This window comes from Eretmochelys imbricata, chromosome 2 (genome assembly GCF_965152235.1).
Source record: "Eretmochelys imbricata isolate rEreImb1 chromosome 2, rEreImb1.hap1, whole genome shotgun sequence".
Lineage (NCBI taxonomy): Eukaryota > Metazoa > Chordata > Testudines > Cheloniidae > Eretmochelys > Eretmochelys imbricata.
In genome coordinates, this window is record NC_135573.1 from 123,560,924 (window position 1) to 123,581,025 (window position 20,102).

Below are 20,102 nucleotides of genomic sequence, written 5' to 3' on the forward strand. Positions count from 1 at the left end.
TTGCCTCCCTGGACTGTTCTCGTTATGAGACATAATCATTGGAAAACAAATTCCTCATTCTGGAACAGGCTCAACACATTTACTGTCTTTCCCCTCCTGCCCCTGCTCCCTAAGTACCACACGCTCAGGGGGAAAATCTTTGTGAGAGCCCTGTGCTAAAATATTGGCTGCCCATTATTGAAATGTAACATTATGTGGTGTCAAAAGTGATTTAGGGTGACTCATCAAATAGAGTATCATGCTATGATAGGTTATGACTGTATCATATGGTTCTAATACCCTTTTAAAAAATACAAAAGAAACAACATTTGGGGGGCTGCACACACGCACGTACTTATAGCAACTTAGGCAGATAGTAGTCACTCTGGTTTTTTTTCATTTGGTTGAACAAGACTAACAGGAACAAAGTTGCTGTCAGAAGCAGACAGGAACATGAACAGAATTAGACTGATGTCGATGATCATACCCTACAAGGCGTTTCTTAAGGAACAAGTAATGACGGGTGTCATACTGATATCAACAAGCAAAGTGCATATTTTGAAAATCCACACAATGTCTGTTTCATGTTGACTAAACTTGAACTGATGGAAGTTGATATCTGTAACCTTATCACACTTGCCTGATAACTCACTATTAACAAGATTATCCAAATCCTTTCCGACAGCCAAAGTGCAATCTATTAGATGATGCACATTGTGATCTAATAAGGCACTGTGTTTTTTTTTAAAAAGTGAATGTACACTAAATGGTTTATTAATTACATTATATGCAAAATGTACATCAATAAATCGTGTGCTTTGATTTACTAGAGCATCTATAATTCAACACCTTCTGAGAGGTCAACGGTAATTTAAATAGGCAAAAGAGTACAGGGACACTGATTATTTCTGTTGACTAACCTAGCACTTTCCTAATAAGTAGAACAAATCTTTTTTTAAATTTTTTTACTCACATTAGGGACAAAAAGCACAGCTGAAGGGCACTTCTCCAGCCTTGGAGATGAACTTTCTGACGCAGCAGAACTTTCTCTCAGACCTGTCCCTCTTTATAGATTAAATGCTGCTCCTCCCCCTGCAAAGGCTGTGCAAGCAGGTTTTGTGAAGTGGTTCTAAGAGGAAACAGGATTGGGGAGGGTGGGAAGGGGAAGGAATCCTAACTGATTTGGTAAAAGAGACTTTGTACAGAGGATTTGGAGGAGACTCTTAATAAATAATGTGTAAATCACTGAACAATGTCAACTGCATGACAAATTAAATGTACATCATGTAAGGCTCTTAAAGGGACTCTAAAAGTTGGAATTAAGTTTATTAAAATGTGTACCTTTTTGACTGTTATAATTCCTTCCTGTGTGTCCTTGTCAGTGATAACCCCAAACATGTCTGATCCATCTCCTTCAGTGATGCTGTATTCGATCTCGGCGTTTTCACCCATATCAGCATCATTCGCTTTTATCCTGCCAATTGGTGATTCAGGTGGAGCAGATTCAGGTGTTTTGTACTGGTATGTGCCTACAATAAATGAGAAAGCAGTTTTGGTTAGCCAGAACCATGGTATTTTGGAGTCTGGATATAAAAGCTGTATTTGCTTGCCAGACACAGATGCACCAATATTCTGATCAGCAGATTTAAGAAGCTGCTGATCTCCAGGTCTTTAGCAAGAAGTAAAACTCACCCCATGCCTTAGTTTCATAACAATAGAAGTAAGTGATTCCCTGACAAGACCCTAGTATGACAATGAATTTTTTTTCTCTTTCTACCTGCAAGTGATGTCAGACAATATCTTGGGTCCCTTTTGGCCAGTTGAAGATGGAATAGGAAAAGAAAAAACAACCTCTAGATGTTAAAAGATGCACAAAATATAGAGAACTGCCAGTAGCCTGTGTGATATAGTGACATTAAAACCAAATCCAGGCCAGTCTTTACCGCAAATGTGCTGCACTGCAAACTGCTCCCAACATCGCTAAGAAAAGTTACTGGGGAATGTTGGCATTGTGTTGATGTATCAATGATTCAGGCAATAAGAGATGCTCATGCGCAAAGGTGTATAATATACTTTATGGGGCAGAGACTTACATTTCAATTTAAGTCCACCAATTTAAATGGGAGCTGTTGGCCCACAGCCAAGGGCAGACTTTGGACCTAAATGACAAGTTGCTTTCAATAACATTTTTGGTGACTTAACAGTCAAAGCTTTCCTATTTGTCTGATAGTATCTAGAATCTCAGACAGCTGCTACTGCTCTTGGCTCAAATGGCAAAGGTTAGATAAAGCAAAAAAAAATGTGTGGGAGATTTTTAATCAGTTTACGCCCAGAATCCTTCAATAATACAAAGGACTGTTGATTCTAAGGGCTTGTCTACACAGATGAGTAATGCGCTTTATGGTGGTGTAATTTCTAAAGTGCACTATCATGTTGCACATTAATTGGTCGTGTAGACCCTGCTGGTGCATGCTAAAGGTTTCCTAGTGCATTTTCACATAGTACTATTTGAAACAGCACTATGTTGAAGCACACCAGCAGGGAAATTCCAATGATTTCAATGGAATTACTCCAGGGACAGATTTGAGTCATTTAAATTAGTATATTTCAAAACACAGACATTAGAATAAAGCAGAAATCACTCTAAAAATAATTGCAGACACATGCTAATACAAAGAATGTGATAGGAGGTCCCCAGCAGTACCGTTTAATGAGAAGAAAAAATAAGGATGTTTTCTGTTTAGTAATGTTCATCTCAGACTAGCTCTAGCAAAGCACTGAAAACATTACAAGAAACATTTTCCATCCACTGGAGTTAAGCACTAGTATCAAGCCACTGCTCACTCGCTGTGTGGAAGCCCGATATGCAATAGGCTCACAGTTTATGACAGAAGAAATAACTGGGGAGAAAAAATATTAATTTCTGTCTAGACTTCCTTAAAGACTTTCAAAGAAACAAAAATGGTCCGCACTCTGTGGGAATCGTGGTGGATTGTCATTGACGTCAGTCAGTGTGATGTTCACCGTGGTGGTTCCTGAGAGTCCACCCATCTGTCCACCCATGTCCTTGGCCTGGATGACCACCTGGTACTGCTCCCTGTTTTCTCGGTCCATGTTGAGCAAAGCGGTTTTGATAATACCTGGGAAGGTGGGAATTAAGGAGGGGAACATAGTTGGTAGTGTACTGACTTTGACAGAAATGCTTATTTAAAAAAAAAATAGATGACAGTCTCTGTGTAATCAGTAAACTTTGCCCAGTATAAATATTTACTGTTATGAGATGGCATATTAAATTACAGACTTGTCACATTGTATGTCAGGCTGCTGCCTGCGTGACAGACACAATATTAACGACATCCCCAGAAAAATGTTAAAGCAATTTGCATGCATTGTTGTTTTATATGACTATTTATCCCCCTTTAACTCGCATGAAAGTCTCTTGTTAAACTGGAAGAAGGGTTGTCTCTCATTATAAGGTACTTCAGTTATTTTCCCCATCCCATCAACTTTTATTTTGACAGACATGGCAAAAACAAGCAAACTTCAGCAAGGCATCATTAAGAGGCAGTACAGAGACATTAAATGGCAGGGAAATTAATTAAGAAAGCAGCAAGCACCCAAGCATACAATATCTAATTCTATTTATACAGTGATTGAAATTCTTCTCCTAAATACTTTCTTATTCAAAGGCATAAATGTCAGTTAGGCACCTAACTCCCACTGAAATTCAATACTTTATAATAAAGCAAAATGTTTATATTTGTCTGTATGCGGACACACCAACTCAAAGCAGCACCAGATCCTGACAGAACAACAGATGCAAAACCTGCAGGCAGATCTCCACTGCTACAATGATCAATGCCCCACACAACACACCTTTCAAGATCTATGGATCCTACACATGCCTATCACAACATGTGGTGTACCTCCTCCAATGCACTAAATGCCCCAATAACGACTATGTAGGTGAGACCAGACAATCACTATGCTCTCGAATCAACTCACATAGGATAACGATGAAAGACAAAAACATCCTACCACCTGTGGGTGAACACTTTTCACAAAGTGATCACTCTATACCTGACCTATCAGTGCTCATCCTCAAAGGAAACTTGCACAATGATTTTCAAAAGACGAAGCTGGGAGCTCAAATTCATAACTCTGCTAGACACTGAAAATCATGGACTGAGGAGACTCACTGGATTTATGAGTTATTACAAGAATCTGTAACCCACTAACTCCCTCTTTTTGTCCTATGACTGCAGAGGTGTTAATGGGCCACTCTACCTTGACTGGCCCCTATAATATGTACTAACTACTTATGCTAAACAATCTGTTCCACCTTGCATTTAGCTGGGACCAGGGGTCAGCAATGTGTCCATGGTAAAAATGTTGAGGTCTGTGGTAATTTTTCAAAAAATTGAATGACATAAACCCCCATGTCTGTCACTAAGTACAGTAATTTTGTCAAGTGTCCTTCGCGCAACATGGTGGTACCAGCCCCTGGCTGGGACACTGGGAGTTCCTTTCCCAGACCTGAAGGGGAGCTCTGTGTGGCTTGAAAGTTTGTGTCTCTCATCAACAGAAGTTGGTCCAATAAAAGATATTACCTCACCCATCTTGTGTCTCTATATTTATCTGGTCTCTTAAGACCAGATCATTTGCTCTTCGTAGTCAGTAGGAATGAAATTCTGGTCCCACTGAAATCCCTAGTTTTGCAGTTGAGTTCAGTGGGAGAAGGATCAAACCTTTGCTGTATCTATTTTTCCCCATACACTCTCTGCTAAGAAACCATTGCACTACCAGCTAAAGCATATGATCCCTCACTTTTATTATCCATTTGGAGAGAAGAATGTAAGATATACTCTGCCAAACTAGAACCATTGGTCCATCAAGAGAAGAATCCTACCTCCTTCAGTAGCCAGTATCTTATGCTTCAGAGAAAGGTGAACCCACAGCCTCTTATAACCACAGAAGCTATTGGACATATGATTATTCAACCCCCAACAACAACAAAATCAGCCATGTTACAGGGATATGGACAACTTTTTAAAAATTTGAGTGTGTGTGTCTACAGTTAAAAATAATAAACAAGCTGTTGAATATCACTTTAATGAGTAATTTTGTACCATGAGTAAACTCATCAACTTTTCATAAAGTGAGATAAACGAGTTTTTGTTCCAAACTTGGTGTTTCCTTTATTTATTAATGCGATCCCTAAATGGGGGGTGGTGGTGGTGGTGGTAAATCCTCCCCCTTTCCCCCCTAGTCCTATGTTATTTATCCCCATGCACTATCTGACTTGATGCCCTCCTGAGGACAGAATTAGGGCTAGCCAAAAAATAAGAATTCCATTTTATGAACAATTTTGAGGTTTCAAAATCTGTTTGTGTTACACATCGGAATGATACCAAAACCTTTCAGAAAATGAGAAAGACCTTTGCTAAAATATCCAATAGCCCAGTGGTTACAGCACACACTTGGGTCTCCCACTAACCCCTGGGCTATTCTGGATCTATGGGTGTATCTCTCGCTCTCTCCAGAAATTCCACCTTGGACCTGAGAAACCTTCCTAACAAAAGTTTCTTTGATACAGATATGTTGCCACAAAAAGTTTCAGTTTTGACAAACCAATATTTTCTGATGAAAATCTCCCAAAAAGCCCTAGACAGAACTCAAAAAGGCTGGATCCTGAGAGATGTTATATTGAGTGGGGCAAAGCCAAATGCACCTCTTCTATCATGATTCTAAATGAAGATTTCCCCCCAGAAGATTAACATAAAAATATCTCTCTACATTACAGATGTACAGAAAAATAACTTTAATCATTTTATTGGCACAAGTTTTAAATAAACACCAAGAAGAAGAAAAGAAAACTCAGCTTAATTCAGCTGTTATGATGATCCATGAATAATTTTTCCACCCGCCTTCCCTTCTTCTTTCCTCATTGGAGCCAAACTATTGAACTGAGCAACACTTGGTTTAATTTCAGGCTCTGCAAAGTGTCCGTGCCCATTGCTTGTTGAAAATGATTGAAAACTAGTTCACATCCAGGTCTAATTATATTTATTAGACTTTGATGTTAAGATTAAAATAATGTAGGTGTCATGTTTACAGATGTATCGCTCTACTGGGTTTGTCAGATTCTGCACTGAGTAAAATGTAATCTCTTTGAAGTTTTTGTTTAATATGTCCTAGCTTGGCTTAACATGTCATTTTAAATTACAGACACTGTCAGAGAATGACAGATATAAGGTCTCCTGACCTGACTCAGACTCCACTGAGAAATACGGTTGTCCCTGGAGAATGCTGTACACAACTTTAGCACTGTTTCCATAGGTAGGATCATCGGCATCCGTTGCAGTGACTTGCACAACAAATGTACCTGCAATGATAAATAAAAACATGTACTCTCTTGTTGGTGGACAGAGTAATTTATAGCATAGTTGCCTGTACATTTATCCATCTGGACATGCTTTAATGTTCCTGCTCTTTTCATCGTTATATTGCTACTCTGACAGGGGCCGAAAATGCTTTTAAACTATTTCAACAAACAGCAATTTGTGTGGGTGAAAAATATTCTTTCCCTGTACCTGATGTTTGCTTACTTATTTATAGAAAACATTTGGTTTGAATATAGTACAGTTACTGCAATGTAAATTCACAAACAAGAACAGTACTGTGATATTGTTCTTTGAGAAATCCGTCTCCCTGCCCACGCGAGCGCTAACAGACAGTTTCATTAATTTGTCTCTTGCATTAAGGAGATGATTTGGAGATGGGGTACTGTGCATATAAATCTCGTCTTTCCAAGTTGGACTGGAATAATCAGTAGCTCCCCCTTGTGTGAAAAGGACTTGGGAGTTGGAAGACCTTTGTGGTTAATCTTCTAAAACTATAATTCAGCCTTATTCTGTATTATTATTATTTTTCTGTCCAAGGGAAATTCCCTTCATGGGGATTCCAGGAGCAGCATGAAGCTGACGAATCCCTAGTGCTATATGCCAGGGAGCCATGGAGGACCCCGATGTGGACGGGTTTGTGCAAATGGCCCTGTACCTCAAGGGAAACCTGTGAGATCTACAAAGCTTAGGGACTGGATGCAATGTCCTCAATGAAAGAATTTGGGGAAACTGAATAAGGCCTTTCAAATACTCGTTTGTGGGTATTTTAATTGGGAGCCAAAAGATCAAGCCGCACTGCATTTAATCTATTAATCACGAAGCACTGAACAGCTCCTTCTCTACTGACAACACATCTGCGATCCAGAATATACTGTTTAATTTAGTCCTGGAGGAATCTCATCAAGACCAGAGTTTGGGTGTTTATTATAACTAGCTGCGTATCTTAGGTTCGGAAAACTGCTCTGGGAACTCAAGAACCAGCCTCTATTTGTGACACTTTGGCAGTTCTCCTTCGAGTCCGGGTGGGAACCTGGGAATGTGGTAACATGGAAAAAAAGGAAAGAAAAAAAGTATATTTTTAAACACAGCTGAAGTTTTTTGGATTAAAAAATAATGCAATTCTGGTTAAATTCAAGTTTTGGGCAAAGCTTAAGCTATGTTCTTATTTCATCTAAACTGCTTTGCCCATTCCTCTATTTAAAGGGCACCAGCCCAATACTGTAGGGAAAGACAAACTCCAGCTGCTGTTGGAGCCAAAAAAAGTCAATTGTTTAGACTCTACAGGGAAGTTAAATTCTGTTTCATATTTTCTATAAAATGTACAGTTGTACCAAAACCCAAAGATCTGAACACCCCCATTCTGGTCGGTATTTAAAATCTGAACCCAAGTCAAGAACTGAATTTTGCAAAGTGCCTCATCTTTGTAATCGGTCAAACCAAAACCTCGGATCTGGTATTTGAGGGCTGCATCAGAATTCGGAATCTTGAATCCCGCTCTCAGAAAAATAACCACTGTTCAGTTCTAGATGAAGTGTTCATTGTACCAAAAACAGTGCTGGTTTTGGGACTGAGGAGAGATTTTTGAACAAAGTATCCACTCCATAGATTAAATAATGCCATGTCTTAATGTAAAATGTTAAGGGGATGCTCTGACTTTGATGGGGCTAAGGTTTCATTCACATGACAAACCCCATGAATGAGCTGAGAGAAGATGCCCATTAGTCCTTTTTTGCATATTGCTTGTGGTTTATTTGAATCCTTTACTTGATGCTGTTTGTTTAATGCTTCTCTCACTGGACATTGTTTCAGATTACAAATGTGCTGTGTTGCTATTCAATCTCCCAGCTCTCTCTAAAAAGAAACAAGGGACAAAGAAATGTGAACCTGTGAAATCCTCTAAATAGGGGCCCCCTGAATCTCCAAAGGTGAATTTTTAATCCATTCATTTTAAATCTGATTTTTATGTTCTTTTATTGATTCTGAGGGCCTTATCAAAAGCCCAGTGAAGTCAGTGGAAAGATATGGATTCACTTCAATGGGCAATGGAGAACACCCTTTGTGTTCAAGGAGAAACAAAAGATTATGGAGGGACAAAGGGAATTGAGCAATGTATCCCAAAATTAGGGAAGAGCTGAGAGGTACACTGACTTTCTCTTGTGGGAGGTGCATGCTCACTCCCCCACCTTTTTCCAGTTTGTTTCTGTCCTAAACCATAAACAAGCAGAGCTGACCAGCATTAGGGCTTCTGTTCCAGGTCCAGCCCAAATACTAAGGATCTGATTTTCAGAGATGCTGAATGCTCCACAACTCCAAATGAACTAAATAGCAGGTATCTGCCCTGCACCTCTGAATAATGGACACTGATGCAAATCCCCAAAAAGAACCCAGATCAGACAGTGAATTACTGAGCTGCCACCTACCGACATCCGACATTTCTGGAACACTGGCGTTGTAAACATCCTTTGTAAACATTGGCTCATTGTCATTGATGTCATGGATCTTAATGATGAACTCAGACTCTGGTTCCACTGGTCGTCCAGTCCTCCTGTTTATAGCCTGGGCACGAAGTATATAAACAGGCTTCTCTTCCCTGTCTAGTCTCTTTGTGGCCTGTATGTCTCCAGTGTTTTCATTGATAATGAAGAGATCTCCTGCTCCATCTCCAGAAAGGATGTACTTAAGTGAGCCATCTCCTCTGTCCTGGTCTGAATGCAGCTAGTAGTGAAATGAGAATAATAAAAAAAGGAAAAATAAATAATTGAGACACTATTCTAAGGTCTATATCTGTCATCATGAGGCATGATTTACTGGTATTCATTCCAAGTGATTTTTGTATTGTATTATTCATTTATATCCTCTCTAGTCCTTTCTCTATAAAGGAATAAGCAGTGTCTCAGATCAGCCACATTTCAGTAGGGTGATCTTTATTTTGAAGAGAATTGTCCTAAAAAGAAGGTGGCTAATGCACCTTCCAAGGAAATGCATAACTGCTGAAAAGCAGGACAACCTCACAGAAACGTCACATGGAAACAAACTAGCATATTGCTGGGCTTCGCTTTAGCTGAAGGTGAGGGATACAGATTCAGGGAGTTTTCACTGTGCAGGCTACAGCATGACCAAGCAAGCTACAGTAATGCACCATTGGTTCTTTACACTTTACAAGGAGACTCCAGCTTCAGATGGGAATTAGGGGGCCAGATGCACTGCTGCTTTGAATTCAGCTGCATTGAATAGAATTTATAACAGCAGTTAATTTGGCCCAATTTCTTAACTATTGTTCTCTGTATATAGTGAACACTAATAAGCACCTGGGACCAAACTGTACTTTTCCAAAAGAAATACCCATGACAGGATGACAATTGGCCAAGGAACTCTGCTGTAGTTTGAAAATATTTCTTCCAGTCTTCCCATCAAAGAATGTTGGAGGGCTGCGGAAGAGGCAAGAAATCCTCTGGGAAGGAATTTCCCCAACTTCTGGCACTACTTGAACCCCCTTTGGTATCATGGTAACTCTGCTGCTCCTGTGATCCTTCTCACAGGAGCCATGCTGCTATTGGCCCTCCAACCCATGCCATTGCAAGATCTTCTCTTTCTGAGGGATGTTCAGTTGCAGAATCTAATTTAACGGTGTTTTTACTGTCAACATTAACTGTGGATTTCTATCCAGTGCTAGTGGAAAGAAAGAATACTCTGTGGTATTGCAGGAGGATCAGGGGAGTAGGATGATGCAACAGTGGAAGAACGATCCAACATTGCTGTCTACTTATTTCTCAGCATCTTCAGATTTGTACTGCATACAGCACTATAGGAAACTTTCTGGGGAAGCCCCAGAACTTGAAGCCACAGCTCCATCACCAAAAGGCTCCAAAACAATGGCAAGCTAAGCACAGGTCAAACTGAATTGTGTCTTTGCTGATAAGTGGACCTAGAGTCCAAACAAACAAACAAAAAACATTCACTGCAGCATCTGTTTGAAGAGGAGTAACAACGCAAACTAAGAAACTTTGAGTTCATGCCCACAGCATCCACACAGGGGTGTTATCGCACAGCACCTTGGTGTGCACTGCTATTTGCATTCCCCTAGTCCAAAGTGCAGGGCATTGTAGACAAGCCCTAAGACCACACATAACACACAGCAAACCAGTGTGCTAAATTCAATGAGGAGAAGCAACAAATAACAAGAAATCAGCACACATGGCAGTCCGAGCACCAAGGCAGCTGGGGTCATTGGAGGATGCCAACATAAGAGGTCAGCAGTGGAGATTCCAACATCTTTTCTTGCAGAGAAATAAGACCTCTAGACCCTTGGAGGATCATGGGGTGATGGCAGATGGTCAGTGAACATAGCATGAGCTACTATTGCCCAAACCATCCTCTTTTCCCCCTAGAGTCTCCTCCTGCCTTTCTAGTCAGATGATGAACACTACAAACCTCCTCCCCTCCCCAGTGCTACCACCAGTTCAGCTGAATCGTTGATAGTGCTAGGAGGAGCCCTAATGCAGACGAGGATCCCTGAACCAGTCTCATTTTTATCACCATGTTAATTAAGCCTGGTTTCAGCCAATATCATGGTAAAAATAAGTCCAGTCATGGAAAACTTGTCTACCCTTGGGCTCCCACCATTCCAGTGGGAATTTTTTCATTACATTTCCTAGTATGGATATAGCCTATAATGACTGGAGAACTAGTGGAAGTAGGATATTCCCAAGAACTAGGAGAGTGAAATTTAGGAAGTAAAAAGGTTAATGGATTTTTAATCACAGTTTAAATTTTTTATTTGTGTGGGTTTTTTGTTGTTGTTAATACTTATAATGAGATGCTCATCTTGAGTATGCTATTCACCTGTTAGATATCTTTGTTTACTGTAAAGAGATCCAGATCAGATGCGGTCCCTGCTGCACAAGAGGAGATAAAGCAATAGTATTTTTTGATCTTGTCACTAGTTGTTTAGTTTTCTTAAATAAATGCCTCCTGTTTAAGAGGGACTGTGATTCCATCCATTGGAACAACCGATATTTGACTTCAATAATTAATTAACATTTTGTATGTCTTAGTTAAAGATTCAGTACCTCCACCCCTTCAGCTAAAGGATTAAAGCTCAAAATGAACATGTTCTGAAACTGCCAACAGGTTGCCCAGCAAAGGTAGGGAAGACAAGACCAGCTGTGACATTCCTGTTACTTCCAAGGTAACAAAACAAGTGTGAAAAAGAAAAATCTTAGATCATGTAAATAACAGACACTCTATTCTATTCAGGTTCTGGTGTAGTAAGCAACCTGACCAACATATGTTAAGGATGAAATATTTCAGAAATCTTGTTCTAGTTTTTTTGAAAACACACATTTATAGTTAAGACAGATTTGTAACTGCATCCAGTCTTACAGCTTTCCCAAAGACCTGAGCGAATAAATTAGTGACACCAGTTTGTTGGCAAAGCAGTATGTAAATTATTTATTTATTACATGACAGAGAAGTGCAACAGATCACAGTCCACGCAACAACACATATTCCATAGACCTGAGACTAGCTATTATCCTTATCTTGTATGCAACGACTGAAGATAGAGCTTGCTATTATGAGTAGTCTCCTTGAATCTGATTCATACAAATTCTAAAAAAGGTTCTATAGGAATCTGTTTAATTCAGTACATTGGGATATTTCCCTAAAACCTTGATAATAGGTATTTGAGGGATGTGTCTATAAAATAAGCCTTGCATCAATCTTCTCACATCTGTCAGGATCCTGGGTAAAGGAAGACAGGACTAGTGGCAGGATTTTGGGACCCAGGAACTGAAGCCTGGGGTCAGAGCCAGTATCAGGGTCAGAGCCATGCTGAGGATCAAGCCGGAATCAGAAACTGGTATCAAGCTGAGTGTTAGAGCTGGAGACAGAGTCAGGAATCAGGGTGAGGGTCAATATCAGGTATCAGTTTCTGTATTGGGCTTCCAGGTGTTGATCGGGAGTCAGAATCCAAGTCAGAGCCAAAGTCAGTACTGGGGGTTCAGAAACGGAGAAGCAGGGCAGTCATTCCAGCTAGCTAAGGATCCACATTGTTGCCTGGGTACTTTGTACTATGCCCCATGAGCTTCTATATGATCAAGGAGCCAATCAGCGATTGCTAAGACAACTGCCAATCAGATTACTCAAGGAGGAATGTCCTGTGGCGTGCACCTACTGTGGATCGTGGGTTGCATAGAGCAGCCAGGTTATGGCAGTGTGGGGCTGTTAACTGCCTGGTAGCCATGCAAACCTAGGTTCAAGATCTGATGATCCTTACAGCATCAGAACAGAATTTTAAATATGTAGTTTTGAGTTTGGTCTTTTTCTTTAATAACATACACTTGTATATATTAGAAAAAAATCAAAAATTAATTCTCCAAAAAGAAAACTATCTCTGCGGAGGATAAATTTGTAACATTCTCCTGTGAGGAGAATGTCTGAAAACCTGTTCTGTTATTCTAGATTCTGTTATCTACATTTGTCCTTGACTATGTGTTTTTGCCTGAATAAAAACTTCTCGACCAAACAATCTGTTTCTTTTTTTTTCTTATGTGTCAAGATGTCCTAGCAGCGATCTGCTGTTTATGTGACCGATATGAGGAGGAAAATTGCCATTCTGACCACGTAGAAGAGTTGTAAAAATAAAACTTAAAAGAAAACCAAAGGATTAGGCCTGAAGATACAGTTAAAAATAAATGGACAGTGTTGTATTCTATGCCCGCACAGTTCCTAGCACAATGGCTGGTATGTAGAATAAAATCAGTAAATAGTAATAATAAAATATCCCTCTCAATGTAAAGTCATTTTCCCCATACAGAAGACTCATTACAGGAGGACGTTCACTATAACCAGATGTGCCCATTCATCATCGTCAAACGCACATAGTCTACTGAGGACCATTGTACCAGCATTGTACTAGGGATCAGAGAGTGAAGTTCCCAGTTCTGGCTCAATCCTGAGAATCCATGTATCTCTGGGGTGGTCCCACCGATGACTCCAGGTATGGTCAAAGCATGCACCACTTCGTGTGTTGATGGAGAGTTTGAGGCATGGCATGCTGGGATGTTTTTGTCCATCCTGGCAACATGGCTAAAGCAAATGCAAAGCTGCTTTTGAATGTAGTGAGTGATTGGATGAAGGTCAGATCTCTGTGATGTTGTGTCATTTTGCACAAAACTGAAACACTTTATGTTCAGAATTTGGCACTTATTGAGCATATGGAATGCCTCTAGCTGTTCCAAATCTGCCTGGAAGTGGGACCAGGCTTCTGACCCTTATAGCCATGCATGCAATATAAAAGTTTGACAGAACCTAAACTTTGTCTCAATGCAGAAACATTTTTTTAGTTGCGGACAAGACATTGACTTCATCAGGCAGTGGTAAGACATATTCATCAGAGGGCATCTGGTTTACTGTGACTGTTGGAACTCTGCTTGCACCTATGTAGATGCAAATTGTCAAAGCTCTGCATGGTGCTCAATCCCACCAGTACTGGAAGTTCTGGTGGCCCAGCTCTGAGGTTCTTGACCTTGGTCTTCTGCCAGGAGATGTTCAACCTCATAGTGTAGATGGGATGATGTCTTGGAAAACTTGAAGGGCGGAGCTGAAATTCTCTGGATTCTCTACAAGCAAGGCTGTGTCATCAACACAGTCTTGATTGGTGAACACCCCTAGGCAGCATAGAATGGCTGCAGGGGAGCAGCCAATCAGAGGGGCTGCTGGAGTGACCAACTGGGGCCCAGAAGGGCCCCATAAAAGGAAGCAGCAGTGGCAGAGCAGTCAGTTTCTGCCTGGAGCTTGAAGCGAGAGAAATGGGTGTCTGGCTGGCTGGAAAAGCATCAGGACCATGGACAGGCCAGTGCAGGCAGGCTGAGTCCAGAGGACTGAGCCCAGAACCTAGCCAGACTGGGTGAGGGTTCCAGGATGGGCCCTGCTGGTCTGGTTGAAGGCTGAGCCTAGGGAGGGCTGCTGAAAGGACACAAATTGAGGGGACTGAGATGGACCCCTGTTGGGCTGTTAAAGAAGATTGTATCTCCAGGAAGGAAACCTTGATGCTACAGCCCCAACCAGGGCTGTGAGAAAGAACTAGACTGTACATCCTGGAAGAGGGGACAGTGTGTGTGACTCGGCCGGAGGGCTGAGTCACTGAACACCCGACTAGAAAGGGGGCGCCTGCAAAAAGTGGGTGCTACCCCCATTCAAAACTGAGTGATTGCAGGCATGCATTGGCCAAAAGAGGGGTGCTTGTGAGAGGTGGGTGCTGACCCTGATACAAGTAGTTGATGCAGGCCAATGCTCATTGGTTCCTAGGCACCCTTGAGCAGCTAAGGTGAAATATCATCAGGACCAGTAGCATATCCATTCCATAACTTTTGGATGTCCTTTTGTACTTCCTCTAGTAATGAAGGATCAGTGTCCATCCCTGGGTCTGCCAAGTCAGGTAGCTCCAGACCGTCATCAGCAGGTGGATGGTTCATCACACTTTCATAATGTGTTTTCTATCTGTTCAGGACCTCATCCATGGATGAGCAGGGAGAGAATGTTAGAAGGCTATTTATGGCTGCCAGTCAGGCACATGATCGTTCTGGAGGCAGGACCCAGATTGTTGTGCTTTAGGCTGTTGCCTGCTTCATTGACCACAGAGTTGATGTAGATCACATGATCACATTTTGCCCTGGCCCCGGAAATGCCTTTCAGCTGTTTATGTTCTTGGACATCTCCCTGTTTGCATACATCTGCCTTTTTTGCTAATATATCAAAGGGTCTTCAGAAAGCCAGTGTTTCTTGTGCGACAATCTGAAACTGATTGTTTCAGTGGCCGTGTGTGATATAGCAGTATGTATACCACGCCATTCAATCTCTGTCATCAGGGTGGGTACCAAAGTTACGTACGAGATCCTCGATAGCCTGTGTGTATTTCAACAGGATCCACAGAAAGACGTTGCACATTGTACTGTTATTGACCACCTGGCTTGTGAGGAGTTGGAAGATGCAGTGAGAACTGAGCGGCAACTAGTCTATGGTCTGAGTTTGCTGGAGCTACTGCGCCACCGAAGACCCAGTGAGAATTTCACTATAAAGCGATTTTTGATAAAGATGTGGTCAATTTTTTTTCATGGCACATCCATTATTTGAAATCCAGGTCCAGCAATGGTCCACCTGAACCAGTCAGTGGCTCAAACAGTCAGTGGCACACACCACAAACAGTCAGTGGCACACAATGTCAAAAGCTGAGTCATCTGGGGAACCCAAACCAAAACGGCCAATCATGGTTTCATACCCAGTTCAATCATAGCCAGTCACTGCATTGAAATTTCTAAGCACTAGCAATGTGTCATGTGGTGGAGTTTGCTGCTAGCTGGTGGTAGAAAGATCATTACAGTACACTATAGCATTCTTGTAATAAAACAGATTCTCGGCTGGTGTAAATTGCCATAGCTCCATTCAATATGATGACTTCAATGGAGCTGGGACAATTTAGACCCACTGAGGATCTGCCCCTAGAAGAGAATGTTCATCAGAGTTGTGCACATTACAGTATGCTGGAAGAATTTTGCTTCACTATGAATTGGACTGTGTGAAGTGCTAAGTGACCCCTGGGAACCACTGTTCAGCATGTTCAATGAAGTCAGTCGGAGTTGAGATTGCTCAGCTCCTCCCAAAGCTGGGCCTTTTAAATACAATTTTACCACATCCGGGTTCATTTTAAGGGTTACGCTGTATTAGCTTACTCTAAAGTTTCCTAGGTAAGTGGAAAAGAACTCAGTACTTGTCATCACCTCACTGCATGGTTAATCCTTCTCATTTCCCTTAGTTTTCTATCATCTCTTATGTCCACTGGTCCAGTTTCTAAGAGGACATGTATATCTATGTAAGCACAAATAAAATGGAAAAACGTCTTTTGGTCCCATAAAAGACATTACCTCACCCAGCTTGTCTCTCTAATATTCTGGACCCAACATTACTTCAATAACACTGAACAATATTTCTGTTGTGTTAGACAGCCATGCACATAAGGCTGCTAGGGATGTTCTAGGGTCTGTATGGTTTATACTGTTCTGTGGGATTCTATGCCTCTATGCATGTTGTGGTGGACTCTCTGGCACACTGCAGAGGGGAGGGTGTGAAAGTTAGGGGTGGGATAGCAAAGGAGTTGTGGAGTCATGAAGTCATGAAGAGCTAAGTCACATGTTGGAAGAGCATGTTCATTATTTCCCCCATACCCTTCTCAGCTATGCTGTATCTCATTATTGTTCCTTTAGTGCACAGCCATTTCAGTCCAAGCCCTTTGTAACTCCTCTTCCTCTACAGGAAGAATATACCTTTTTTACAGGAACTCAATGTTATTCAACAGTATTCACTTCTCAGGTCAAATGAACTGAATGTGACAAAGAAAACCAAGGGGAAGAAGCTCTGACAATGCTGTTGCTGTGGAAAGTGAATGCAGAAGCAATTATATCATACTTATATTATAGTAAATTAATTTGCTTAATATTCAAAATGTTATTGGAATTGTTTCTGCTAAATCATCAGTAACTGGAAAAAATTGAGGATGAACAACAAATAAAAATATTTTAGGATACTATCAGCACACTTTTACCTAATTTCACTTTAATACCATGGTTAAATTTAACAATCTGATTCACTTTTAATGATTCACTGTCAAATAAAAACTATTCAATTGTTCCCCTTTCATCTTCCCCAGAATTGTCCAGGGCCAAAAAGTTCAAATGTGGGTGCTTAAAGTTAGGCTCTTAGATCCAGATTAAGCCACCCCAATTAGAGAATTCTATAGTTGGTTAAATATGGATTTAGGAGCCTAAGTTTAAGCACCTACACTTGACTTTTTTTTCTTGTGAGATGAATAACTATTTAAAAAGTAGTACCGTTTCAAAATTGCCTGCAATCTGAGATAACTAATAGCTTCCTCCTTAGAAATGTCATTGGCAATATTGCCCTAAAGCAAAAGTAATGACAGTGACATATGCACAGAGATACAAAGAACACAAGAAAGAAAAAGACATAAAGGAAAATTTTGGCCAAAGTATCTATACTATTTTTTTAAGGTGCATTTATATATTTACAGCTTGTCCATTTATCTTGAATAAATAATTTCACTTAACACAAAAATGCCAGCAAACTTTTACTGAGATTTTAAAAACAAAAAATTAATCCACAGAGCACAAATGGAAAATATTCCAGCAAAGTATGCAGAAAGAATGTAAATGTGCCTTTCACATACTTTCGGGAATAAGATAACACTATTCTAATATGAAAATTTGCTCTTCATGTGGCTCTGTGGAAGTGCATTTCAGTAGTGCCAACCCTAAACATTAAAAACCCATGTGACAAACCCCCCAAAATCATGAGACTGGCCTGAGCTGCCAGGATCTTTCTGCTCCCTCTCCCAACTTGTGAGAATGGTGTTGGCTGCTTCCTCTTCTCCCCATCTCCTGCTTAAAAACTCTTCTGGCTCCTGCAGCAGCTCTGATTGACTGCTCTTTCTGAGGAAGCAGGGTAGTGGGGAAGGCAGCCAATCAAAGGGTGGTTACCCCCTTCATGAGAGGCTGGAGCACCTAACATCATCATCATGATACTGGCTGCAGTCCTGTCTGAAATCACATGACTCACCAGGAAATTGTGAGAAATGGAAACACCGATACTTTCTTTAAAATGTCATTTTGATGGGCAATGGCAATAATTTCCAAGGGAAACCTTCCCTAATTTGGAAAAAATTGTTCAATGAAAATGAGAACCCATCTAGAACCCGAGTGAATTCAAGGGGAAGATTCTCATTTATTTCAATGGGAATTAGATCAGGCTCTACACGCTTGGCATATATTTTAAAGGACTATGTAATAAAGCGCAGACTTATTTGCAGTAGGGAGCTAGGGAGTGTGTGCTTTTCATAACTTTTTGTTAAGAATTATTATTAGTATTTGTATTATTAGGGTATCCCCTAGGAGCCCCAGAAATGGACCAAGATACTATTGTGCTAGCTGCTGTATGAACACAAAACAAAAAGATGGCCCTTGCCCCAGAGTTTAAATCCCATGTTAATGGCATATTCAGACATGGAGCAGCAAACAACTTTTACCACACTCTGTTCTGAACAGTGTAACTAATCACATTTTTTAAATGGCTTTGGATTGCACGGCAGCTTCCTGTTTAGTTGTCACTATTGCCACAGACCTCTTTACGTTGCCTGAAAACTTTATGGGTAATGTTGTTTTCCACCCTAAAGTCTAAATTCCATTTCATATTACAAATAGATTCATAGATATTAAGGTCAGAAGGGACCATTATGATGATCTAGTCTGACCTCCTGCACAAATAGAACAGTCTATTCATTAAATTTCAGAGCAGTTACTGTACTTCTTGAAAGGTCAAAGTCAGTCTCTCTTATAATAATCCAGAAATATATATTGCAGATTATGTCTTATTACTTACTTGTATTTATGAGGTATAATTACCTCACAAAGGAAAACAACAGAACACCACTGGCCATCACGTACAGCCCCCAGCTAAAACCTCTCCAGCACATTATCAATGATCTACAACCTATCCTGGAAAACGATCCCTCACTCTCACAGACCTTGGGAGACAGGCCAGTCCTCGCTTACAGACAGCCCCCCAACCTGAAGCAAATACTCACCCGCAACTACACACCACACCACAGAAACACTAATCCAAGAACCAAACCCTGTAGCAAACCTCATTGCCTACTCTGTCCCCATATCTACTCTAGTGACACCATCAGAGGACCCAACCACATCAGCCACACCATCAGAGGCTCATTCACCTGCATGTCTACTAATGTGATATATGCCATCATGTAACAGCAATGCCCCTCTGCCATGTACACTGGCCAAACCGGACAGTCCCTACGTAAAAGAAGAAATGGACACAAATCGGACATCAGGAACGGTAACATACAAAAGCCAGTAGGAGAACACTTCAATCTTCCTGGACATTCTATAACAGATTTAAAAGTAGCTATACTTGAACAAAAAAAACTTCAGAAACAGACTTCAAAGAGAAACAGCAGAACTAAAATTCATTTGCAGATTTAACAGTATTAAATTGGGCTTGAATAGGGACTGGGAGTGGCTGGCTCATTACAGAAGCAGCTTTGGCTCTCCTGGAATTGACACCTCCTCATCTCATCTCCTGTTGGGAGTGGACTACATCCACTCTGATCGAATTGGCCCTGTCAACACGGGTTCTCCACTTGTGAGGTAACTCCCTTCTCTGCATGTGTCAGTAGATTTATGTCTGCATCTGTAACTTTCACTCCATGCATCTGAAGAAGTGAGATTTTTACCCATGAAAGCTTATGCTCAAATAAACCTGTTAGTCTTTAAGGTGCCACTGGACTCCTTGTTGTTTTTGTGGATACAGGTTAAGACAGCTACCCCTGATACTAGTTACTATTGTAGTTCTGCTGTGATCATAGAGTATTAAGGTTGGAAGGGACCTCAGGAGATCATCTTGTCTAACCCCCTGCTCAAAGCAGGGCCAATCCCCAATTTTTGTCCCAGATCCCTAAATGGCCTCCTCAAGGATTGAACTCACAGCCCTGGGTTTAGCAGGCCAATGCTTAGGCCACTGAGCTATCCCTCCCCCCATTAATTTTTTTGTCTCTCTACTAACTTGATAGTGAAAATGTGCCCAACTGATTGAAATATTAAATAGATGATAGGCAGATGGCAGATAGAA

At 40.9% G+C, this 20,102-nt stretch overlaps 1 protein-coding gene across 4 annotated transcripts in view; it reads right to left on the reverse strand.

Moving 5' to 3' along the window:
* LOC144260507 (cadherin-6) overlaps positions 1 to 20,102 on the reverse strand; it is a 67,707-nt gene that overhangs the window by 23,609 nt on the left and 23,996 nt on the right. For 3 of the 4 annotated variants that reach the window (XM_077809152.1, XM_077809151.1, XM_077809150.1), the window contains exons 2-5: positions 8,804 to 9,098; positions 6,245 to 6,364; positions 2,952 to 3,119; positions 1,321 to 1,508 (exon numbers count right to left, since the gene is read on the reverse strand). In XM_077809152.1, coding sequence (XP_077665278.1) covers positions 1,321 to 1,508; positions 2,952 to 3,119; positions 6,245 to 6,364; positions 8,804 to 9,098 — 771 coding nt within the window. The remainder of the gene's footprint in view (positions 1 to 1,320; positions 1,509 to 2,951; positions 3,120 to 6,244; positions 6,365 to 8,803; positions 9,099 to 20,102) is intronic. The other variant, XM_077809153.1, reaches the window with a different exon arrangement.